The sequence below is a fragment of the Candoia aspera genome, chromosome 11, assembly GCF_035149785.1.
Source record: "Candoia aspera isolate rCanAsp1 chromosome 11, rCanAsp1.hap2, whole genome shotgun sequence".
NCBI lineage: Eukaryota > Metazoa > Chordata > Lepidosauria > Squamata > Boidae > Candoia > Candoia aspera.
In genome coordinates this window covers 1500055-1525544 of record NC_086163.1, presented here as the reverse complement: position 1 = coordinate 1525544, position 25490 = coordinate 1500055, and the positions used below count along the sequence as shown (strand labels likewise).

Sequence of the window (25490 nt, the reverse complement as noted above, 5' to 3'; positions counted from 1 at the left end):
TGTGGACTCAGTCAAAAGAATCTTGCTCCTTTCCTCCGCACCTATCCCTGGTCTAAAGGGACCCCTGCCCTTTTGCATCCCACTGGCAGGGGAGGATACTTCAGCCCCAAATGGCCAAGAGAGAGCAAGCACAGACTTACAAAGAAAATCAAATATTTAATAGCAGCTTCCAGGAGAAGAGTAGATCACACATATTTAGGGCATACACAGAGACAGAGCAAAGAAAAAAACCACTGGCATCTGCGAGGGTGCAAGGGTCTCAGAACTGCTTCGACAAAGCCGCCCACTTGCTGGCCAAATCAGTTCCACGATTCATGGTTTCCCTAGGAGGGACCCACAACTACAAAGTTGAGCCCAAACCATCTCTCACACGGAACAATGATATGCTTTGTTTTGTCTGGTCCCAGCATTACAGATACCAACTGTTATTAAATATAGTTACTCTAGGAAATCCACACCTACATTTGTTTCTAATTAAAAAAAAATACTCTTCCATCAGCATCTTCACAGTGTGTCTGCCAGGGGGCTTCCCATCATGCCATCATTGCTGCATTGGGTGATATGTGCAAAGAGACAATGTTATTCAAAACACATGTATCAAACTTTTACCTGGGCAGAAAAAGACAACTCTTTGGGCAGCACGTCCTCCTAGCAGCACAAGACAGGATTTGTTTGGGACGTGCCGCTCGACCACAGTGAAACTGGAATCTGCAATGTGACCTTCTGAGGGGGAACCTGCTGGGCTCCCTAAATCCCCCCAAGGCTCCTGCATCGTGCAATCTCACAATAGCAGCAGTGCCCATCGGCTCTGAGAGGCCAGTTCCTTTACTGTTCCAGCCTGAATGCTGGAAAAACATTCTAACAGGAAGAGCAGCTCAGTGGTAGAGTTAAGAGAAGTGCGGTCTCTCCCTCACTGGGTGTGTTCAAGCAGAGGCTGGACAGCCACTTCTCTGGGGAGAGGCTCCTAAGTGAATTCCTGCCCTGAGTCATGGTTGAACACAGGCAGAGGGGGCCTTCCAGACTTTCTTCTGTGAGCACAACCTGCTCACTGGAAAATTCTCTCCAGCAGAGAGCACGTGAGGCCATTTCTTGGCCTCAAACATCTTCGCTCAGAGCACCAAATGCAAATACAGGTAGTCCTCAACTTGTGACCATTTGTTTTAGCGACCATTCGAAGTTATGATGGCACTGAAAAAAAGTGTCTTATGACCGGTCCTCACACTCATGATCTCTGCAGTATCCCCACGGTCACATGATCAAAATTCTGGCACTTGGCAACCAGCATGTATTTACAATGGTCGCAGTGTCCCCGGGTCACATGATCACCATTTGCGACCTTCCCAACCAGCTTCTGACAAGCAAAGTCAATGGAAAAGTATGAGAGTCATTTAACGACCACAGTGATTCGCTTAACCACCATGGCAAAAAAGGTTGTAAAATCAGGTGCGGTCACGTGATGCCTCACAATGATTGCACTGCTTAACTGATGGATTTTCTGGTCCCTCTTGTGGTCGTAAGTCAAGGACTACCTGTATCTGTCTCCAACCTACAACTGCCCTAAATGAGGGTTGCGTGACTCTTTGTGGAACGCATCTTCCCGTCCATCCCCCGCTTGCTCACCTTTGCCTTGTTCTGGACAGGAATGTAAAGTTTGAACTCAGCAGGAAGCTCATCCTCAGAGTAGAGTCTGTCAGAGAAGTAAATTCTGCGGATGCGACAGTTTGCATGGATCTGAAAAGGAAACCATGTTCTAAGGTGCAGCAGGAGTCATGCCAAATCCTACCCCATCTCAAAATGCTTGGCATTTCATTCAAACTGAATACTAAAATTTTACAGCCTAGTTCCTAAGGGAACAAAATTAGGCAGGCAAAGAGCCACTTGCTCACTGGATGCCACCTCCAAGCTGGGCCTTCACCTCTGGGTACTCAGACAGAGGGGTTACACAAAAGATGCCTTCCACCCACCAACAGCCATGGCAAAAGCCTTTCAGACCTTGCAGGTGAACCTCTGGTGACAGCTCTGCTGATCCCCTGCCCGAGAACTCCCTTACAGAGTGACCCAGAACTCCTGAGCCCAGAGCACGTCTTTTCCACTGGGCTATGGGTTTCCTCCACCGCTGCATCCTTGAAGTGGCACAAATCTCACTGAAAATGTCCTTTGAGGAAAAGTATGTTGATCCTCCAGTATTCACCAGTTCTGAAGCTGTTGACTGATCTCTATCAAAAGATGCTCTAATGGAACGTATCGCCTCTCTGAACTTTTTGACAGATAAAAAGTGATGCTCTGTGTTCCCTGACAAAGGAGTTATATTGCAGCTCAAGTAACAATATTTACTGCCTATTTACTATTAACTGAGCTACTCATTCCACATCCAACCCGTTTCTTCAGCATAGTCTGCCATTTAAAATTTGGGTCCCCCCCAAACGTTAACTCAGCCTGCTGCTGCATTCCACTCTGCCCAAAGACACACCAAGTCACAAAGGAAACAGGATAACCTTGTGGTACGCTTCTCTCCAAGAAAAAAGGTAGATAACATCCCATTCTCACTTTTGCTTTTGGAAAAGAATAACGATTATAGTGCTTTTTAAAAATTCTCAAGGAAAAGAATATTTTGAATTAAAATTAGGTATTACTAATTTTTAAAAAAATAAAAGCCATTTTAAGCATTAAATGAAATTATAGGACAACCATATTACAATGTTGGCAAACTTTATAACATGGAATAGCATAATCTCAGCCCTCTGACAATGAAAAACAAATCCTGCTTCTTTAGATTATACAACTATTATTTTGTGTCAGTTTGACATCTTGGGAGTTCAGATAACTGTTGGAAATGTCATTTTCAAAATCCAACACTGGCTCATACGAGGTGGTTGTGTGCTCTTGTGGTCCCTCAAGACAGATTTCTTTCCTATAATTTTGCTCAGAAGATTCCTTGGCTTTAATAAATGTTCACCTTCTTAGTTTGGGAATTAACAGGACAACGGGAATGGCTACAGAATGTGTTTTTATAATGCAACATGGTTGGAAGAATTATCCAATAATTCCAGGAAAGTCAGAAGGACCCACCTCTCCATTTATGTATATGTGCATGCCAGCATTTTACTGCTGTTTGAAGGACTATTTAGAAACTGGGCATAATACAGGATGCTACTTTGTATGCTCAGTTTCTTTTTTATTAAACGCTAATAATTCAGTTGTGTGACAAAATGCACATGTACACGTAAGACTAGGTCCACTAAGTACGTAAGAAACACACGTTTCCTTTTCTTTGCCCCCTCCCCCTTTGACACACCGTAACTCCTTAAAGAAAAGTAACTCCGCCAGCGTCGCTCAGAATTATCATGCACAGCCCAGGAAGCTTTCAGCCACTGGACTGACCTGGACTCTCAGGGTCTCAATGTAGTTGGTGCCATAGGCCCGGCGAGTGAAGTCTGACAGGTTGAACTGGATCTGGTTCCAGCCGTCATCCAGGCGCATGGGCATGGTGCAGATGAAAGGCTTCACCCGGGTGGTGCTTTGGTAGTTACTGGCACGGAACCGCCGGCGCACGTTTTTATCATCCAGCACCTGGCACAGAGAGACACCCTCAGCCACAGCAGAGGTGCTGTGGGAAGGAACAGAGCTGTTCAAGGCGAAACAGCCCGACCCTCCGGTCCCCCAGCAGGAAGCCACCAGAACCAGGGGAAGCCCGCTCGGAGGGCCCCGGGGCAACGCTGCGGGCCAACCTGCACTTCGAAGGTGAAGTACTTCTTCAGGTTCTTGATGATCATCACCAAGAAGGGCAGCTTGATCCCCAGCGTCTTCTTCGGGTCAGCGGGACACGTGATGTAGGTGGTGCTGGAGGAGCAAGAACAGCGCGCTGCGAGCCACGCCGCGGCAGGGCAACCGACGCCCCCGCTTCCAGGGCCCGCCGGCCAGCGCCGCAGCACCCGCCCGCGCCCCGCGAGCCCAGCCCTCCGCGCCGGCCGGCGACCCCGAGGCTTCCGGGCCCTGCTGCTGCTCCGGGCCGGAAAGGTCCGGCCGGACTCCCCCGGCCCGAGCCCGACGCGCCCCCGCCTTCCTGCGCCGCCCAGGAGGGCCCGCGGCCGGGCAGCCCTTCGCACCTGACGTTGGTCCCCTCGATCTCCAGCACCAGCGACTGGATGTCGTTGTCGGTGATTCTCTTGATGTGGCCGTTCCGCACCTGCGGGGAGCCGGAGGAGCAACCGTCGCGCGCGGCCGGACCTTCCGCCGGGAGCCCCGGGGCCTCGCTCCCCCCGGCCTTTCCTTTCGCGGGGTCCCGTCCTCCTCGGTTCCAGCCGCGCAAGCCGGAGGCGGCCGGAGGGGAGCGGGAGGCCGAGAAGCGAGGCTCCGCCCGCCCGCCCCGCGAGGCCCAGACGCCCGCCCGCCGGCCCGCACCTTTTTGTCCCAGATCTGCAGCGGTTTGCTCCCGATGCTGTAGAGGATGGACAGGAAGCCGCTCTGGAACGTGTTCTTGAACATCCCGGGGCCGCGGGGCCGCTCCGCCGGCGGGCCTGCAGGACGCGCCGCCCGTCAGCCGCCGCGCGCCAGTCCTCAGGCCGGGGCTCCGGCGCGGAAGGAGACGCCACTGCCGCCGGGCGCAAGGTCCGCCCGCCGCCACGAAGAAATCGCTCCGCGAGCGGTCCGCGGCCTTCGAAGGGCGCCCCCGTCGCCAGGAGACGGACTACTTTCCGAACGGGACTCGTTTTGCCTCCCGCCCGTGTGTTGTCGGGCGAGCTCTTGCAGCCCCGGCAACCAGGGGCGGGGCGAGGGTCTTACGAGCCCCGCCCCCGAGGTCGAGGAAGGGGACGGGGACCCCTCGGGAGCCGGAAGGCGGGGCTGCAGGCGCTCCAAGGCGCTTCCCCAACTCGGCGCCCTCCAGGTCGGTTCACAGCAGGAGGAAATGGAATGGATTTCTGGAAGGACCTTAGAGGCCATCTAGTCTGCCCCGCGCACGAGGCCAACAGGTGCACCTCCGGCGAAGGAGAGTATTGCTCTATCCTTGGAACACTGCCTGGCGCTGGTCTGCGCTGTCATGGACAGGGAGGGCCCACTTTGGGGAACTTCCAAATTTGCTGCCTTCAGTGGAGGAGGCTCAGTGGGCGGCAGGGCCAGCCTGTGGCGGGCTGAGCAGGCCAGCGCTTGGATGGGGGGCCCAGGAATCCCAGGGCTGTAGGCCAGACCCCACAGATGGAAGGAGCAACCGCAAACCGCCGCTGAGTCCCAGGGGCTGAGACTTTGCCTTCGCCTTCCCGCCAAACCTTCTGGAGTGCTGCGTGGTTTTGCCCCCAGCCCTGTGTTGGGCAGAGCCAGGGATCGGGGTGAGGCACCCAGGTCTCAGGAAAAAACGCCTCCCTGGCCGTAGGCTTCCAGGTGTGGCCGAACCAAGGTTTCAAGGGTAGACGGAGGAATAGAAGGCCGATCCAAATGGTTCCCTCCGTGCCATCTTGGTCCAACTCCCACATCCATTTCACACCAACTGTGACATTCAGAGCATATTCATGCCTGTTGCCAGGCTAAGCACAGGCTGCGATCCCTACAGGCAGCGTGGGCCCTGCAAAACACGGACTGCACCAAACATGGGTATGCAAGGCCTCGCATGCAGCAGTGTTTTCTGGAAGGGGCTGCATGGATGCCAATGCCGTTCCTTGTACAACCAGGCTTGAATCCTGCCTGGCGGAGACTGGTTTCTTCTAGGATCCTCTGTAGCTGGACACAGGGCGAAGGTGGGGGACTGGGCAAAAGCTGCCCAAGTAGCTGGCTCCTATGGGCAGCCAGGCGGGGGGTGGGTGGGGGAGGGCCTGGGTCACAGAAACCGTCAACTCCTGGCAGCTTGGGTGACCCAGCTGCTCCCCACTCTCGCTGAGGTGCTGATGGTGCTCGGTTGGATCCAATCCTGGTTTTCCAGGAGTCTTTTCTGCCACTTCATTTCCCTCAAGGGGCAACTTGGGATGGGCAGTGGGTAGAGGCCTTGCTGGTGCATCTCATCCAGCGCTTGTGCTGGAGGTCAAGCAGGCAAGACACAGGATGGCCTGCCACATCGTCCATGCTGGTTATGAGGCAGCTTTCCAGGCGCTTGCAGATTGACCCCCTCTAGAATTTCCACAGGTATAGATGCTTGAGTGGCCCGCCTGTGGCTTTCTGTTTCCCAGTGGTTGGTGCATTTGTTTCTCTTTCATTTGAAGGAATCTGAAGCAGCCCCTCTTGCTGTTCTCAGCAGCTTCTGCTCACTCTGAGCCTTTGAGTCCTACATATTCTCTCTCTAGCTCCACGCTCTGCCCCTTTCCCCTCCTATGTGCTTGTGGTGGTGGGATCTTTATTAAGAGATCTAATTATGCTTCTGTCACCCTGTTGGCCTCTTCCGCTGACTTTCATTTTGCTCTGCAGTTGTGCTCTTATTGTTCGGGGGGGGGGGCTCCCACCTACTTTCAGTTCTTTTCCCCTCACTTTTCTCCTGCCCTGGATCCTCCTTGCTAGGTCTGGGCAGTGCTTCAGGTTCAAAGGTGTTCCCTGGGAACACCTCCCTGCAACTCCAGAGAGCCAGAGCAGCTGTTGGTTAATCAAAGTCCTCCAGCCACTCCAACTTCATCTCCCTGAAAGATCCTCAATTTGCTTTAGAAAAGCATCCTTCTTGACTGGACAGGTGACTGCAGATTCTTCCACTTACTGCAAATTGCGTCCAGAATCGCTCTGATGGGCACTGCAACTTGGGATCAACAAAGGGGCGTGGAGTAGCTGTCCCAGCAAAGCATTGCTTAGGTAACAATTACCTCCACTGGAGAGTTGTCAGAAGGAAATCTTTTGTATCCCATCACAAAAGTCGTAGTTTAAAGAGGGCCCCAAAAACCATGACAAGCACAAAACATTTTGGAACAAAGTATTTGGACTGACGAAACCAAAAATGGACTGTTTGGCCACAACATGAGATACATTTGGAGGGAAAAAAAACTTCCAAAGGCTAAGCACGCGTGGCCCTATTATGCGGGGCACACAATGTGGGTGGAAGGAAGAACAGATTCAGCAAGTCACAGAAGGCAGCGTGCCACTCCCTTCTATGTTGGTGAGGAAACCAAACTGGAAAGAGCAGGACAATGATCTGAAACCCACCTCCAAATCCACCATGAAGTATAAGAACGGTTAAGATTTTGGAATGGACTTCATAGTCTGCAGGCTTGAATATTACTGAAAATCTGTGAGGAGCTCGCCTGCATGAAAATACTTCTGAGCTATAAAACATCTGCAAGGAAGAATGGGAAAAAAGTTCCAGAAGCAAGATAGGCAGGGTCTTAGCCAGCCACAAGGGATCATTTCGAAACTATTCCATCTGTCAATGGAGGGCTACAAAGTGGTGACAGAAACAATGTCCAAACTTCTGCACCTACCAAATTCATCATTTTCTTACTTTGAAGCTGTAAAGAATTGCACATAAATAGCAAGTATGCATTTAAAATGTCAGAAACATGTACTTAACCTTACACCATGTAGAGGCTGTGTCAATTTCTGTTCACTAAAGGATTCACTGGAATGTACCATTTGACCAGGGGTGCCTGAACCTGTGTGTCCCATGCCGGTCAATGGGAGAATGAAGCTCTGGTGCAACAAACTTCCTGCAAAGCCAGACAGTACGCTGGACATTGTCTAGGGTGGATCAAGCTGCTGCAAAACTTGGAACTGGCTCTCAAAAGAAATTCAGCAAGCTCTAGAGCTGTCCTGGTTTCTTGGTCCTACGTGCTTTACAGTTCCCATGGTATTCCCCAGGCTTTCCCACATCTCCCCAAATTTATAAGGTGGCTCTCTCATCTGGCTGGTGCCAGCTTCCTTATGGTCTCCAGATCCTAAGGTGTCCATTACTTAATTGCTGTGAGGGAGTGGATGGAGGGGACACTGAACTGAGGTAGCTACAAGACAGGTCCAAACCCTGCCTCTACTGTGCACAGCTTCTCTCCCGAGAAGGGCAAAAGTGGCCTGCCAGAGCCTTATAGGACCATTCTGAACAGAGGTGACCAATTGGCAAGCTTGCATGAACATCTAACTATGCTGCTAGTAAAGTCTGAGCCACATGCAAACGGCTCCAATTTCAGTCTTTAGGCCAAGCAGGGCGCCACCCTGGGAGACTCCTCAGGCACTCAAAGGTATTGAGCTGGAAGAACCAACATTTGATTCCACGGCTGGATTTGGCATAACATATGAATCCAGCCATCATCTGTTAATCCAGAGCATAAGCAGGATTTCATGTTCAAGATAAACAGTATTTTTGGTCTTAAAAAGCAAAAGAGGCATAGGGGAAGGGTAGGGAAATTTTTCATCCTAAATGCTATGTAACCTTTCAGAAGCTGTATTCCCATGTGGACAGGATCATTAATGTGCATGCACCCCTCCCATTAACCCACATTTTATCCCCCCAACCAGGTAGCAAGGCGGCTTCAATTGTCACCTGTCACCTGTCCCACTTCTGAAGGGACCCGGCTACAACCCTCCCCAAAGGAAGTCCAGTCAGGCATAACTGCCGTCACAGGTGCATGCATGGAAGCCCTATGGGCTGCATCCAGCCAGGTCTGCCACCCCCACCCCCCCACTGGTGGCATGCAGCCTCTTTTGTTTCACTCCGATGTCTGGCATGGCTTTCAAGAAATTTGGGTTCAGACTGGGATCTTTCGACTGCCTGCTTTCTCGTGCTCAGCTTTTCTGCACTTCCCCTGATGTGCACACCAGCCAGCTCACCCCCAGCTGGATTTCACACTCCAGCCTGTAAGTCTCTTTTTTTCAACATGGGCCAGAGGAAGAATGCCTTTCCTGAGACTTGAGGGGGAAGGAGTAAAGCAGGTTTTCCACCCTGGCCATGGAAAAATTATCCACTGAATCCCAAGGAACAGAAAGCCATGCAAGTAGGAGGCATGTAAGCCAGAGCCAAGCAGCAGTGCCTAAGTTGCTGAGGAGCAAGAGCCCTTCCTGGCCAGAGAGGTGTTCCAAGTGTTCAAGGCTAACAGCAACAGCACCTCCCTTCAGGCTGGGTGGCTTCTTCATGGCTAGGGATGACGGGAGCTCACTGCAGAATCAAGCAGCCAGAATTGGATGGGTGAGCGTTCTGCAGGTCAACACTAGATCTGCGACAAATGCAGCTTGAAAGCAATTGATCGGTGCAGAACAGGAGCAACGGGGAGAAACTTTCTACCATTGCTTGCTGGATTCAAATCTGTCTAGTCCGTCAGCCAGGCCTCACACTTATTCCCTGTAGGTAGAATGGGGACCGCAAGAGATCATGCAGGGATAGCAGGGGTTCAACTGTAAAGACACAGTGAAGGACATTAGATCTAAAAAGAAGGCAACTGAACGAAGTTTCAATTCTCAAACTACCTTATCTCCTCATTCCTCTCTTCCTTTTAGATTTGCTCTCTTCTGCTCTGTGTATGATGTATATGATGAACTGATAGCCAACTATTGTTTCCACTTGCGGGTGATGGAGGAGTGGGCCACAGAATTTTAGGGAGGAATTAGACTTGATTCACTGGATCTAATTATCTTGAGTGAGACTTGGTAGGGAACTTTATTACTCCTTTTCAACACTTTCCTTACATTTGAAGCTTTGATGAAAATGGTAAAACAAAAGATGTCATCTTGTCATACAGCTATGTCAAATCCTGCAGAACTAGTTAGGAAGAGCGAGTTGGGGGCTCTCTAAATGTTTTTGCTCCACAGCAGCAGCGTGTCAGCACACAGCTTCTTCAGTGCTCAAAACTCTTCATGCATTTCCTTTTAACACGTGACTCAGGGACATGCAACTCGGTCCACAACTGTCCACCGTGCTGTTCTTCCCTCGCCAGCTGACCTGGAGCCAATTGACCGTCATCCCCCCCCCCCCCGGGCTGGGTTCAGGAAGGCCTCTTGGTCAACAGCAGGTTGGCACCCCTTCTCATTGCCCATGTTTTCTTGGTCAGGAAGAGGGCAACAGAAAGTCAAGAGCAGAAGCCTAGAGTTGTGTTCTTAAAGCTCCTGGGTGTCTTCGACTGGTGCAGTTCCTGCTCTGATAACCTGCCCCTGGGTAGGCATCAGGAAGCTGCACAGAAGCGGATTAAAACTTTGTTTTGGTTCTTGCTCTGCTTATGGAAAACTGGAAGGAATGTCATCAGACAGATGTGGGGAGAGATGTGAAACGCGTTGGATGGCACTGTGTAGCCAATACGTAGTACAGCAAAACAAGATCACGGAGTCTGTAGTGCTCTCTGGGTTTGGCTGTTTGCTTGCCGACGTATCATTACCCAACTAGGTAACATCATCAGAGAGTCAACTTGCACTGATGACGTGACCTAGTCGGGTGATGAAACGTGTGCAAGCTAACACAAGCTCAGAGAGCACCAAGGATTCCACAATTCAAGCCTGAGCCACCGACATTCCCTCCAACTGAAAACAAGGATCACAGGCAAATGGCTGCATTTCTCCAAGGCTGGTTCAAATGCTGCTGTTTTCCACTGAGGATCTCAATTTTTGGGCCAACCCATCTCTCAACTGGTAACAGTTGTGCAGTGAGAATGGCAGAACTCAGGAAGGGGACAGCAAACCAGTACAGCAGATCAGAGCATGGCAAAGTGAGCATACCTTCCAAGTTATGTATTTCTACCTCAAATTAGGACAGAATGCTTCCTTGACACGTTCATTTCTATTAAAAGAAAAAATGCAGGTCCTCTGGCTGAATTTTGCCAAGGGACAACTCCTGCAACTCCTGTAGACATGCAGGTGACAGAATGGCACCGAGTTGTGAATTCTGCAGAAAAAACATGCACGCAGTTTCCTGAGAAGTTCTTCTTTCATTAAGAGAATACAAACAATTTTCCTCTTATGGCCGTCCAGAAACCTGGTGCTTACCCTTGATCAGCACATTAGCAGCAGCACCTGCCACAGCGTACCTGTCCACGCAGTGCATTTGCACAAAACTCTGCAGCAGCAGGAAGCACAGCTACCGGGTGCCATTTGTCCCAGGACATACATACCTACTGAAAGTGCCACAGATCTAATTCAAAACTTATCCCAACAACATCCCCCCTTAGACATGCTTTTCCTAAGCCTTGGGAACAAGGAGCTGGTGAAAAGGCAAAAGCCTAAACTGTTTCTGCAGCCTTGACCTGAATGTTCTAAGAATGCATGTACCTTGGGAAGTACCCCATCATTCCAGCATCCTAGATGATGATGTTCTCGACTATACAAATATAGGGCTACTTCAACCAGCCTGAGCTCCAGAAGGTAGTAGTTTCGTTCTCACTCTTCCCAGGCAGAGAAAAATCTTGCTCATGTGGAGAACATGCAGGATTTGGTGATCCGAGAGCTGAGAAGTAATACTGCATTTTTCTTCATATTTCAAGCTCTGCCTGCCTTTGACAGACCCCAGATAAGGTTAGCACATACGTCAGCCAAGGATGGGCAAGATATTAATCCCCAAGTTTTTTACACAAATTATGCAAAAAGGCAGACTCAGGGTGAATAACTGATTTCTTCAAAGTTAAAGGAACTTATAAATGTAAATCATGGTTTTTGAAAAACTTGAAGACCACTGAAGTTACTACATATTGCAAAGAGCAAATTCCCTCTCTAATAGACCATTTCCAAACTTTTTCTTTGAAGCAAAAAGCAGTTGGTGCCAAAACAGCGAGAGAGAAGCAGTCACAGCTCAGCCTATTTTGAAATCTTGAGGAACACCTTTCCTCACTTGCAGCCACTAGAAACTCCACGTACAGCCTCAGCTTGGGAAGCAGAGTGGACTGTTCAGGAAAGCAGCGGCTGAATTAGACTGCCAAACTCAACGCTTTAGCTTTCAAGTGGAGGTCAACAATAAGATGTTCCTCTTAAATCCCCAGCCCTGAACGAGCCCTCTCCCTTCAGAGAAGTCTCAGAGACCAGACAAAGGAAAACACAAGTTTGTACATAGAGATTTATTGGTTCCAGTGAATCGTACAAATGGATCTGACCTGATGTCAATGCCAACATATCATTACTGGGATATGGAATGTAAACAGATGCTTCAAATAGAAACAGTCTAACTGCATCATTTAAAATTAAATATCTGACAATGTAATAAAGAAAAAAAAATCTGCATTTAGGCATGGTGACAAAAATGTGTGAATTTAGGTTTACGAAGTCACCAGAATCACACAATATAATCTCCCCAAAGGTGGGGTTGAACTAAAGGGCTCAAAAGAGACCCAATGGGGGAGGGGGGGGGAAGAAACCGAAAGGAGCATCTCACACACCCATCCCCCAAGGAGAGGATTCTACCAAGGGCTCCAATACAGGGCTGGGCATGTACAAATGCTACAGGACAGGTTTGTTGCAGACCAATTCTGAGCGACCCACTGTTTCTGCTTCCAGAATTCCTCACTGTTTTCTTTGCAGAAACCCTTCCTCTTTGCTTCTTCACATATTCAAACCTGCTGTAATCAAAGCAATTCTAAATTTGGACATGGATGGGAATGGCCCCATTGGCTTTTTTTTAGCAATAAGAACATGCCTCACTAGAAAAAAGCTCTTGTTCCATCTCAAAGAACAACTTTTCTTCAAGCTCAGGCTGGCAGTTCCCTACAAGGGAAAAAAGTAACTGGGTTTGCCTCAATGGCTGCCTGTTTTGAATGGGTCTTGAAGCAGATTAACTTGACTGACTCAATTCATTACCAAGACTTCTTGCTTAAGGGGGGTGGGGGGAGTGAAGGGCCCCAAGTCACAGGAGGGGTGGCCTCCTCATGCACAAGTCTGCATTTGCTAATAACCTGCAGGGGCCTGTGTCTATGCAGACAGGCTATATTCCAGTGCAACAAGAGGGGAGAAATCAAAGGTTACCCAATGGGAGATAGGAAAGGCAGGGTGGGAAACTGCAGAATCAACCTGGAGTCAGTCATGCAGACCTTTGGACACCCTTGGATCCATGTAAATCGTACACAGCCATTGGGATCAGGACTTTGGTAACACACAAAGAAAGTTGGGATAGCCACAAGTGCTGAAGAGGGAGGGCAGCTAAGCCTTAACCCCCTTCCAGATGAGGCTTCTGCTGAGCAGAGAGGGGCTGGGTTCATCCCTTTCCGAGGTGACGGAAGGGCGTGTCTGTATCGTAAACCGCTGGCATTGCCCGTTGTCCCCCAAACTTCATCGTGCTGCTGTGAGGCTACTGGAGAGCACAGGGCTGTCTGAGCCAGGCTGGGATTGCTCCTTCACAACTGGGTCTGAGGAGGACAAGAGAGGAGAGGAGGGGAGAGTTGATGGAAACCAGAGAGCCTATTATAATGCATCTTGCTTTGCAGACATTTTCAACCCACCAAAAACGGGCAGTTGGAGCTCCAGGGAGACACAACTAGCAAGACTGATCCAATGCGAACATTTCCTCCCCTCACTTCTGCCCGGAAATCCACTGCACCTGGCAATTTTGTGGGGAAATGATGCATTGAAGCAACCATTCACTTTTGACTTCTTTTACGTAGCTCATATTCAGGAGTATGAGACACTAAGAAAACCTATGATGGAACCTAGGTTACCACTAGAACTTGGAGTTTTTAAGGATTTGTCTGAAGCTGCTTTAATGCCTTCAAATGAAATCAGTGAAGCTGTGCTAACATATTATTCAACGGGTAAGCTATAGGCAGGGATCGGAAGGTCGGCGGTTCGAAACCGCGCGGCGGGGTGAGCTCCCTTTGTTAATCCCAGCTCCTGCTCACCTAGCAGTTCGAAAACATGCAAATGTGAGTAGATCAATAGGTACCGCTTCGGCGGGAAGGTAACGGCGTTCCGAGTCGTCATGCTGGCCACTTAACCGGAAGTGTCTATGACAACGCCGGCTCCAGGGCTTAGAAACGGAGATGAGCACCGCCCCCTAGAGTCGGATTCGACTGGACTTTACGTCAAGGGAAACCTTTACCTTTAAGCTATAGGCCACACAAAATTGTTCAACTCTGTAAGTTTCGGATGTTTAGCAGACTGACCAAAACAAAGCCCTGGTGCGGACAACTGCATTTTCACAATGATCCTGTGGTCTCCTGCACTTCCCCTTTCTCCTTCTGCTTGCTACCTTTGCATTTCCAGCTAGCCATTGGCAGTGAGTTGATGATGTGGATACATAACACTACATCGTAAGAAGAGCAACAAACGCAACAAGTCCCAGCAACCTGGAATGGGACCATCCAAACCGACGCTTAACTCATCAGTCCAAAGAGGCTCTGCTGGAACCTGGGCCGAGAATCTGAAGCGCTGCTCCTCCCCGGGCAGCGCTGCTCCGCTTTCCCCCGAGGCCTGAACGGAAAGGGCTAGACCCACACGGCCTTTCCTGGGAAGGGTTACCTCAGAGGTGGTCGCTGCAAAAGCTGCTGCCTTTTAAATCTACAGAGTGCTTGGGGCTTTGGCAAACAGGGCACACTAGCAACTTGTAAGGTATACAGGTAGTCCTTGCCTAACGACCACAACAGTGACTGGAATTTGGCCACTAAGCGATGCAGTTAAGCAAGGCACCATGCGACTGGACCTGATTTTATGACCATTTTTATAGCGATCACAAAGCAAGTCACACAGTCGTAAAGCAAACCAATTGTTTCCAATTGATTTTTTGGGTTGGAAGCCAGCTGGGAAGGTCACAAATTGCAATCATGTGACCATGGGATTCTGCAAATGGTCGTAAATGCGAGCCAGTTGCCAAGCGCCCAAATCATGATCATGTGACCATGAGGGTGGTGCGACAGTTGTAACTTTGAGGATGGGTTGTATGTAACTTTTTTTAGCCCTGTCATATCTCTGAACTGTCATTAAATGAATGTTTGTCAAGCAAGGACTACCTGTATAGCAGGAAAAATCTGAAGCCCAGAACCTTTCAACTTTGAAAACAGGTACTTCAAAACCCAAATACGTTTAAATAAACTTAATCAAATCTCACACTGAGCCCTCTTAGAAGGTCTTGTATTTTTGAAGATTGGGACTGCACCCTAAAATCTAAAAAAATGTCTTCCAAACAGTTTTTCATCTGTTTACCCATAACCCCCTGGAAAATTAGTCCCAGGACAGCACCGCCATCTCTTGGCTGCAACAGCCTCGTGTGGCACTTTAAGACTAACAACATTCATGGTAAAACGGTTTTGCAAAATATGAATGTGGAATATTTTCTGAAAATATTCCCACTTAGCAAAAGTTCAGAACAACTGGAGTTTGCAAAGAAAAGCCGTTGGTTAGCCAGCACTTTTGATAAAGAGGTGCCGGACCAGGTAGTTGATTTCCATACCTCCCGGCTCAACTTACAGAAATAGGGGTGTTCCATGGCTTCTTTGGCCGTCAACCTCTGCTGATGGTCGTATCGCAGGAGCTTGTCCAGCAGGTCCAAGACTTCGGGGCTGACCAGGTGTCTGTTTTCACTATGGATGAAATTCTCCCAGCGCTTCCGCGAGTGCCTGAGAGCAGAGGGGCGAAGCTGGGCGGTGAGGAGGCAGCGGAGGGGGGAATGGAGCAGCTCAGAAATGCACTTGGCAGGTTGGGCTGTTCAGCAAAGCTGTTATTTCTTCTTACATTGCCACAATATAAAAATGTCCCTGGCGGTTAGTTTTTACCAACAGAATCACAGAAATAATTCAGTGTTTTTGTGTAGTTCATTTAAACCTACATTTTAACTAGCCGACAAGTCTAGTATGAATTCCAGAAAGTACATTAAGCCCAATTCTCAAGCTTCCTGTGTTAAACATGAAATAAATATCTGGTGGCACCTTTATTTATTTATTTTGTAAACTCTCAAACTCATGGCATTCTTAAGGAACCTCCCACCATAAAATAATACAGCAAAACCACAACACTGATTTAAAAAAAGGTAAAATAAACCACATAATAACCCAGCCTGCAGATATCAGCTGAAAGGCCTTCTAGTAACTTTGTTAGTGCAAGTCTGGAAATGATCTGTATCAAAGGAATATAACAGAACAGGGCTGCCTGTGGGTAATAGTATATTTTTCAATACCACCTTGGAAATACAGAGTAGAATGTGGGTAACACGATAGCCTCCGTATAAGCAGCAAAGAATCCTTAATGTTCTACAATTTTACATTTGGGGAGCAAGATGAAAATGACTGGGAAGGAATTCCGAGCCCTTCCTTTGCTTGCCATACCCAACTGAAAAATGCCTTGGGCCTTCATAGCCTGTCCTAATCAAGACGACCTGAGAGCAGGGACCTACTATGGAGAGGTCCACCATTTTATGCTTGTGAACTATAAAGCTCACCGTAAGGGACATATGACTCTGGGAACAAAGCTGTTTAGCGCTGCTTTTTGTAGCTCTGTTCCCCTCTCATACTTTATTTAACGCATTTTCACCTCGCTCTTCAATCAAAAAGGCTTGGCAAAAAACCAGTTCTCTAGGATGACACACGATTTGCACAGCAGCAAGGAGCAAACTGAGAACAGACCTAGAAACAGTTCAAGGAAAATTGTATCCTGCACTTGGTGGCAGGCTGCTTGCCCCTGCTACATTTCCTGATATCTCCACATCACCGTTCTTCAGACCGGTTGCCTGCTTGGCTGAGACATCTGCATCCTGGGAGACCCAGCGCATCTCCCTTCAAGTTCCAGTTCAGGAACTTGGATCTGGAGGCATCAACTGCAATGACCTGAAGCAAGATCTTTAATTCATTTTAGGTTTTCACAAGAATAAAATTGATCGAGAGATAGTGCTGACATTTGAAGAGTATTGTTTAAATACTAAATGCAATGCTTCTGAAAATTATATGGCTGCTCATTGGGTTTCTCTGACCCCTGTAGGAAACGTTCTTTGGGAAGGTAGGTTTGGTTATTACTCTCAGTGGTGCCTGCCTTCCACAGGTAAGGATTGATAAGAACAGCTAGACAACTGTGACCCGTTGGGTCATCCTTTGAGAGAAAGGTACTGCAGTCTGATGTGACCACAATAAACATTAAATTTCAGGCTAAACAGATCAACAGAATGACCACGGGTGGGCAAAAAAGGAGCGGGAGCGACTTCCGACTTGCTGCTGGCTTCCCCACTGACTTTGCTTGTGGGAAGCTGGCAGGGAGCGTCGGAAATCACAATCACGTGACCGCGGGGATGCTGCAACTTTGCGAATAAAGCTGGTCTGAACATCGTGGAAATTTCAATTCCAAGGAGTCACGGGCCCTGGATTTCTTAGGCGTTCTTTAAGTTAGCGGATTTTAGGTACCGTGATTCAAAAATTGTTGCAGTATAATCCACCATTTGGGCTAAGCTGAGGGTACAAACCCAGTGAGAGTTTTAGTAGCATACGGATGGAGAGGCAGGGCTGCACATTCAGCCTGTTCCCCCGCCTTGCAGGTAGAACTGACACAGCTGCAACAACTGAGACTGAACACATTCACTCAAAGAGAGCCAATGATATTATGTTAATTTACATCTTGTCAAGGATCTTACACCCATGTCTGAATGTTACAATAGCTAAAATAGAATTCTGGCTTAATCATAAGCAAACAGCATGCTAGTACACAATGCTAGATCACTCCTGCTACAAATGGGCACAGCTAACAAACCTTGGTTGCTCTACCTGTGATTTGTGTAGTGCAATGTAATGATTCACAAGTGATTCCAACTTACTAGGAGAGAAGTACATCTGAGTTCCTGTTTTACACATAATCCTAAATTAACCATGGGCACCCCAGCTAAGAGCCAAGGGGAAACAATTCAGCATGGTACATAATCAGGCTAGGATCCACAGTTGGAAAGGGTCATTTAGGACCCTGCGTCCAGCCCCTTACTCAGTGCAGGAATCAATTTCTGATTCCATCCAAGCAATTTAAACTTTTTTTATCAGCATCATAGAGTCATACTAGTTTCGTATTATCAATACATCCCAAAATGTTGAAAAGCGTGACCCTACGTTTCTTTTAAAAATGCAGAGCAAAATTCCAAGGAATTCTATCAAACAATCAATAGGCCTCAACAAATATCTTCAGACATTTACTGGCATCCCAAAGTAAGCAACGTAGCTAAATCACAAGCTTCCATGAAATTAAAAGCTCCTAAAACCTGGAGAGAAAACAAGAACTTGTAAAGCCATTGAGTGCTGGGATTCCACACACTACAGAAGGGGACATGCGATACTGAGCAGCCTTCCTATAGGAGCCGCAAGAAGGAAAGGCTGTATCTGCTCAAAAGAGGTCACAGGACCTGCCTGCGAGGAAATCCACCTCACTTTGCGCCATCCTTCATACTAAGCGCCCCAATCTGGGTAACACAAGAGAACAAACACGCCACAATGAACTTACTGTCCCAAGATATCATTGAAGTGGGGGTCCAGTTCTATATGGTACTTCTTCAGATAACCATATAATTCATCTGTACCCAGAACCTTTGCGATGCGAACCAACTGCAATAAAGAATAGATGTGTAGCACTAGGAAAACAAAAAGAAAACACCAGACCCTACCCTGCTCTTCCACTGGGAGGCAACCAGAATCTGGAAGGGTTAATGACATCGTTTCCTGGGCCAACAGCTTGAAACCATACAACTTTCACATGCAGAGTTTTTCCTCTTTCCCCAGTAAGCTTGGTAGTCATATAAGTTATTCTCACACGTAAGGACGCGTGGAAGGGCTTCAGCCTGAGTGTTTTCTATGGAGAAATATGTTCCCAGGTTCGAGCCTCACCACTCCATTAAAAAGAAGCTATTCCATGGTGGTACAGATCATACCACGCTTGGTAGACAAGGATAGCTCCCTCTGTTCTCTGATATGCTAACACTTCAGCTTAGTCAACAACGCTTGTCAAAAACTGTGGACTTCCGGTGGGGATGTGGCGGACTGAACAGCTGTGCCCACGGGCTCAGCGGGCAGAACTGACAATGCAGCAGTTTCTTCGGGCTCAAGCAGGTTTTTCCTGAAGCCCAGGAGTGTTTTTCCAGAAAAAGGAAAACACCTGGAATCACCCCATCTGTCCTCTGGATGGCTGCTTGCAGCCAGAAGATTGTAAACAGCATTCGTGCTCGACTGGTAAGAGCAGCTGGGAGGGCAGGACGTCACCATTTCCAAGCCGCGCTGTAGCCTTAAAGGCACACTAAAACCGGCCACCCCATTTCTAAATCACCCAAGATATATTTCTTTTAAGTACGCATACCCTAAGAGAGGTTTTCTACAGCAAGGAGAAGGGGGTTCACTTGGTGCTTATCGTTATTTTTGGGATCAATTTTTTAAAAATATTTTTTTTAACGTTTTAACTTTGTTTCCATCCAAATATTAAGGAGGATTGACAGTAAATAATTGTCTCCCTGTTATTATTTTTGTACTAAATTTGAAGAAACTAGTATTTTCCTACATGTTGAATCGGCTGTTTTGAACTTTCAGTTTTCTGCTTCTACTTTTCCTGGGGAATTGCCTGCTAATCTCACTTTCACTAAAGTAAAGACATTCCTTTATATCTTTGACTTTCGCTGGTTAAGTTCCTAGGGGGCACCATAATCTACTGCTTGAGACATGGAGGATTTTAAACAGACTTTCTCTGACTTCCACCGAGATTTTAAACAGATTCTTTCTGACTCTTACCAAGTTTTTATGCAAGGCATTCAGGACATTGTGGAAAATATGAAGTCTAAAATGTGTCATCTGGTTGGGGATGTCATGGATGAAACTGAGGAATTTAACAGCGACAGAAATGTCTCTTCTAAGAGTGAGATTGGGACTTCTGTTGAAATGCTGGATGAAGATCGGATAGTCGAGTTGAAGAAATTTAAGGGAGAGATTGAGTTGCAAGCTGTAAGTGAAACTGATCTTCTGATGGAACACCATGGAAAAGAAGGGGTTATTATGTATGGGAGGTTTCCTGAAGAGAAGTTGGAGTCTTTGAGGGGGTCAGTTGGGCTGTTTGACCTTTTTTTAGAAAAAAGCTCTGCGCATTGTGGGGCTATGTAAATGCTCTGGTTTATTTTGAAGTGGGATACGGGTTGAAGAATATTTATCTGGATTGCTTTTAGGGTTTGACTGATTTCATTTATCTTTTAATGATTTGAATTAAGATTATTAAGGTATAATAAAAAATGTCTGTTTGGATGGTTTTGGGTTTAATATGATTATTAAAATTGTTGTATTATCAAGTACAATGGCAGACAATTTATGTGTTTTAGTTTGATCTTTATTATAGTAGACAGGAATGTATAGAACAGTAGTAGGAAGGAAATAATTAAATCAATGTTATTTTGCGGGGGGAAGCTGATTAGGTTGATTTGATGGTTGAAAGCAAAGAGGAACTGAGGAGCCTTATGATGCAGGTGAAAGAAGAAGTGCAAAAGCTGGCTTGCAGCTAAACCTCAGAAAAACCAAGATTATGGCAACCAGCTTGATTGATAACTGGCAAATAGAGGGAGAAAATGTAGAGGCAGTGAAAGACTTTGTATTTCTAGGTGCAAAGATTACTGCAGACTCTGACTGCAGCCAGGAAATCAGAAGATGTTTAATTCTTGGGAGGAGAGCGATGACAAATCTCAATAAAATAGTTAAGAGCAGAGACATCACACTGACAATAAAGGTCCACATAGTTAAAGCAATGGTATTCCCAGTAGTAACATATGGCTGCGAGAGCTGGACCATAAGGAAGGCTGAGAGAAGGAAGATAGATGCTTTTGAACTGTGGTGCTGGAGGAAAATTCTGAGAGTGCCTTGGACTACAAGAAGATCAAACCAGTCCATCCTCCAGGAAATAAAGCCAGACTGTTCACTTGAGGGAGTGATATTAAAGGCAAAAGTGAAATACTTTGGCCACATAATGAGAAGACAGGACACCCTGGAAAAGATGCTGATGCTAGGGAGAGTGAAGGGCAAAAGGAAGAGGGGCTGACCAAGGGCCAGGTGGATGGATGATATTCTAGAGGTGACGGACTCGCCCCTTGGGGAGCTGGGGGTGTTGACGACCTACAGGACGCTCTGGCATGGGCTGGTCCATGAAGTCACAAAGAGCCGGAAGCGACTGAACGAATAAACAACAACAAAGTTGATTAGGAGGTATATATATTTTTTATTTTAATATAAGGGGGGGAGCAACTGTATTTAGTGATTTTTATAATGTGCCAATGGAATGATTTATAGAAATAATGTGATTTTGGTTTAATACAGAGTAAGGGATTGATTATGGAAAATCGTTGTATATCCTTGCTGTTAAAAGTTGGAAGTCACCTCTTTTTGTAATTTTGAAAAATGTTCCCTTGTGTTTCTACACTTTTTTCTTTGTAGTTTTTTGTTTTTCTGTAGCTTTTATCTTTGCTTGAAAATTAATAAAATTCTTATTAAAAAAAGACGTCAAAAACTGTGAGTAGAAGCATGACTCTTTAAGCACAAGGAGTGGCCCAGGCTGAGTCTTGTTGACTGTTGCCTCGTCAGGAGCATAACAAGGACAGTTAAGTCATTCATACCACCAACTTAACACTGGATTTTTTTTAATCTTGCAGACACAGATTATCTGGATGCGGCCACAAGGGAATTCCAAAATCAATTCCAGCTTATAACTGTCTCATCCCCACAACATCGACCTGCCCCACCCGATCAGGCAGAGGGCACGTTAGGGACCCCATCTGCAAGAGAACTCTGGCGGGGTCCAGGAAGCGGGCCTTCTCTGCAGTGGCCCCTGCCCTTTGGAACATCTTGCCCCTGGAGGTGAGGCAGGCCCCTTCACTTCCAACCTTCAGGAGGGCCCTGAAGACCCGGTTCTGCCGTCTCGTGTGGGGTGGGAAGGTGGGCAGCCATTCATGGGGGTGGCTCACGCCTTAGAGCCCCTCCCACCTGATTAGAATTTTCTAGCCTCTTGGATTTTACATTTATTTATATTCTATTTTATATTTGTAAATTGTTTTATTTTTATAGGATTTTAATTGTTTATTATTATAGTTTTAATTTTACTGTAAACCGCCCAGAGTCCCTCTTTTGCGGGAGATGGGTGGTAGCAAAATTCGAATAATAAATAAATAAATAATTGTAATTTGAAATATAATAAGCTAAATTTGTGGAATTTGTCTTTAAGAGGAACCAAAACAAGTATCAAACCCAGCTGTCCAGATTAAATACTTCACAGCAGATCAAAGGTGTGTGTTCTGGAAACATGATGTTCTTCATTATAAACAAAGTATTTCAAAATGTACATGGGTTCTGTCTAATTATAGGTGGTACTGGGTTGTCGTTAATTCAAACTTAGCTTTTAAAGTCTTATTTGCTGATGAATGTTGGTTAAGATCTTATTTCTTATTTCTGGTTACTGCACTTCTCTTTTTGTTCATTTGAATGAAATGAATGCTCATTATATAAAACTACCAGAAGAAATCTTTTATCTTAACATCTCTATTGTCATTCTTATAGCTATGTCAATTTAGCCAAGGATCTAGTCCTCTTTCTTCAGAGTCAGACGGTCTCTTGGGCTGGGGCTGAAGCCTCTGTGGCACAGATCTGGCTCTGACCAGAAGCCTCCACACAGCGCAGGCCCAGTACAGTACAAGAAAGTGGGAGGCAACCGCATGTCCCCCCAGCTGTTCTATTACCTCCTAATGCACCTGTCATAAGAAACCAGTCCTTTAGTCATCCCACAATTTTGTACTCCCCCCAAAAGGCACCTCACAATGGAGTGTTGAAAAGCTACTGAGGAAGCAACTGAGAAGCAGGTCCTCTGAGCCTCTCATTTGCTTCCACAGCCATGAAGCAAGCTGCCTTTCTCAGGATATTTCAGAGTCAGGTGTTCCATGGCAAGAGCAGCCCTGGCAGACACTGCTCCAGAAACCCACAAAAAAGCACCCCAGTTATAGCTTCGGTGCGCCGTTGACAGCATTCACTGAGATACCTGCTGTTAGCTCTGCCAAAGGCTGGCTGTCACACACATCCCGCCCCCATGTCCCAGTAGATCATTCCAGACAGCCTGAGAGACTCACTTGACTCTAGAGATGGTCATGCTTTGATCTCCAACAGTACAGCCTGCACCGCACTGAAAATGCAAGGCTCGGCCTCCCTGAGAAAGCGTAGCAAACGGAGGCCGGGGCATCCTTTTGCCAGCAGAGCCAAAAGCGGATATCCCAGCCTGACTGAACAGCTATGGAAAGAGAGGAGCAGCTGCTCTTTGCAACGTGATCTGTCCCACCGTTTCTCACCTGGTCATAGTTGTCCTGACCGTGAAAAAAAGGTTCTTTCCGGAAGATCATGCTTGCCAGCATACAGCCGAGGCTCCACATGTCTAAGCTATAGTCGTACATCTGGGGGAGGAGGGAAAGCAGCAGAAAGAAGACTGTGAAAGTGCACAGTGACTTGTACTCTGCCTTCTGCACTGTCAGCCTGAATGTTAAAACACAGTTGCTTAAACACTACATGCTAATTTCACCATTGTATAAGGGGCTTGTTCCAGCATCTGGAAATGGAGCAGTTTCAAAAACCAACTTTCGCCACGGCTCTTTGTTTCTCCCTCCAGGCTGCGTCTTATCTAGACAGAATGCCGCCATCTGTTCCCAGGCGGCCCTCGATTCAGAGCAGCAGCTTTGGGCCAGGAGCACATGCCACAGACCAGGTTTGGCCCCATCCATCAGGCCCATCTGCCTCTCCTGCTCTAATGTTGCCTCCCGATCTTCCTTTTCTTTGTTCTGCGCTTCTACCCAGATCTACACGAGGTTCAGGAATGATGCCCCTCTGCAAAGCTCCTGGTAAGCGCATTCTGAATTACCCACTAATGGGGCTGAAAAAGGACACTGCACTCCGGTTAAAAGGAAGACTCTCCCAAAAGGAATTTATTCTCACTCAAGTATTCTCATATCTTTCATGCCCCTTTTTTGCCTTCCTCCCACCCAGTTATGAGACCTCCCTTGGCAACCATGTATTTTCCTGCACACCTATGAGTACCTGTGAGAATTCCTTCCTACAGAGGCCTTCAGTGTTAAAAACCCTCTGCCAAAACTCTGTGGCCTCACTTCAGGCAAGTCCTTACTTCAAACACAGTAACTGCCTGAGTGAATCCTGAAGGACGAAAGAGGGAGGGAAGAAGTCTGGGGCCAGGCAGTTCTTAATGGTTCACACTGATGTTCTGATGCGTTGCCAAAGCCATCCCTCTTGACATAAGCCAGTAACAGATTTTGAGGGAGCCGGTCTTTCCGTTTCTGAAACACCCAGGCCGGGGCCGGGAGAGATCCAAGGGTCCGGCCCAAGACATTGCTCAAAGGGACGTGGCCAGGCAGTCCTGGCCGGCACTGTCACACCTGTAGCACAACTAAATGATACTCAAAGGCTTCTAAAAAATATCTTGCAAGCATACAACTTAAGCTCCGTGTATCTGAGCCACACTAGCTGGGGAAGGGGGGGGGAAACAGCTGGAGAAAAAGCTACAAAATGACACTAACCTGCATTCTGTCTCCTGCAAGAGCTCATGAGGAGCTGTCTTGTATTTTCAACCTATTTTAAAATTTCATTTCTTTTATCTGTTTGTGGCAAACCCTGCTAACCCTTTTTTCTGTGGGGAGGAGTGGAAAGCAGCACTGGCACACGTCAATTTTTCAGAACGAGGCCCCGTGGGGGGCAAGTCTTACTTGGTAGTCCACAAGCAGCTCCGGCCCTTTGAAGTACCTCGAGGCTACCCGGACGTTGTACTCCTGAGCGGGATGGTAGAACTCGGCCAGGCCCCAGTCTATCAGCCGCAACTGCGAACACACAGAACCGTCAGCTGCCGCGCACAGGCAACGCTCTGGCCAAAAGGGGGCTGCCCAGCTGCTCCGCCGGTCTGCTCTGCCCTGTAAGCTTAGCCCCGTGCTACCGGTCTGACGGAGAGCTGCTGGAGGACTCACGCGCTAAGCGTAACGCACCAGACGCGTATAAAGGAAAGCTAACTATGAGAAAACAGGGACCAGGTGCCTGCGAGTGTGCGAGAGACCTCGAGGCCAGAGGGCTCCCAGCAGCTTTCCTCCACAAAGTCAGCTGCAAGGGGGAATCCTCCACAGCGGACACCAGCGCTGCCTCTGAGCACAAGCGGGCCTCCCGCCTCCTCCGAAGGATGCAACGGCGGGAAGGGGGAGGAAGCCCATTTTCAGCTTTGGACCGGACCAGAGGCTGCCAAGAGGAATGGAGACAAAGACCTAGAGGAGAAGTGGAAGGTGCCGAGTAGAGGCAGACAAGCTGCTGGGGGAGCAGGGGAGGTCTGGCAGCTGAAGGGGAAAGGGAGCTACGGGCCGGCTGGCCCAGGAATGAAAATCTGGTCCTCTGAGGGTTTTACAGGCCTCTCACAGGATGAACCACTAACAGCGAACTGTGACGGCAGCACCCCCAATTGCTACTTCCGTACCCTCCAGCTACCTAGTTCAGCTGAGCGCCTAAGTGGCTGAAAAAGCTCGGGACTGGTAACTCATCAGCCCTTAAGAATGCTGTTAGGGTTCTTGCCCGATACTATGTCCCAATGGCTTTTGGCAGACGATGGGATAGGAATCAAAAGGAGGGGGAATAATAATAATAATAATAATAATAATAATATACGACTGTCTAAATTATGAAATATTCTCCCTGAGG

At 47.7% G+C, this 25490-nt stretch overlaps 2 protein-coding genes across 2 annotated transcripts in view; both read right to left on the bottom strand.

Moving 5' to 3' along the window:
* Positions 1-136: 136 nt before the first annotated feature.
* On the bottom strand, positions 137-24704 carry CFAP20 (cilia and flagella associated protein 20). The gene is made up of 7 exons (XM_063313035.1): positions 24699-24704; positions 4402-4498; positions 4107-4186; positions 3729-3840; positions 3382-3570; positions 1621-1731; positions 137-547 (listed from the first exon to the last, which is right to left on the bottom strand). Exons 2-7 carry the CDS (start codon positions 4483-4485, stop codon positions 542-544), a joined length of 582 nt encoding a protein of 193 aa, XP_063169105.1. The 5' UTR covers positions 4486-4498; positions 24699-24704; the 3' UTR covers positions 137-541.
* CSNK2A2 (casein kinase 2 alpha 2) overlaps positions 11910-25490 on the bottom strand; it is a 33381-nt gene continuing 19800 nt past the window's right edge. The window contains exons 7-11 of the mRNA XM_063313034.1: positions 24521-24631; positions 23102-23203; positions 18256-18356; positions 15259-15407; positions 11910-13205 (exon numbers count right to left, since the gene is read on the bottom strand). Of these exons, the coding sequence (XP_063169104.1) occupies positions 13129-13205; positions 15259-15407; positions 18256-18356; positions 23102-23203; positions 24521-24631 (540 nt within the window). The 3' untranslated portion in view covers positions 11910-13128. The remainder of the gene's footprint in view (positions 13206-15258; positions 15408-18255; positions 18357-23101; positions 23204-24520; positions 24632-25490) is intronic.

Excerpts from the sequence above, each read along its gene's own strand:
- CFAP20 (XM_063313035.1), bottom strand. The coding sequence starts at position 4,485 with ATGTTCAAGAACACGTTCCAGAGCGGCTTCCTGTCCATCCTCTACAGC. Across the intron at positions 4,187-4,401 it reads TGCAGATCTGGGACAAAAAG|GTGCGGAACGGCCACATCAA; the intron begins GTGCGGGCCGGC and ends GGCTCCCCGCAG. Across the intron at positions 1,732-3,381 it reads TTGAGACCCTGAGAGTCCAG|ATCCATGCAAACTGTCGCAT; the intron begins GTCAGTCCAGTG and ends TTTCCTTTTCAG.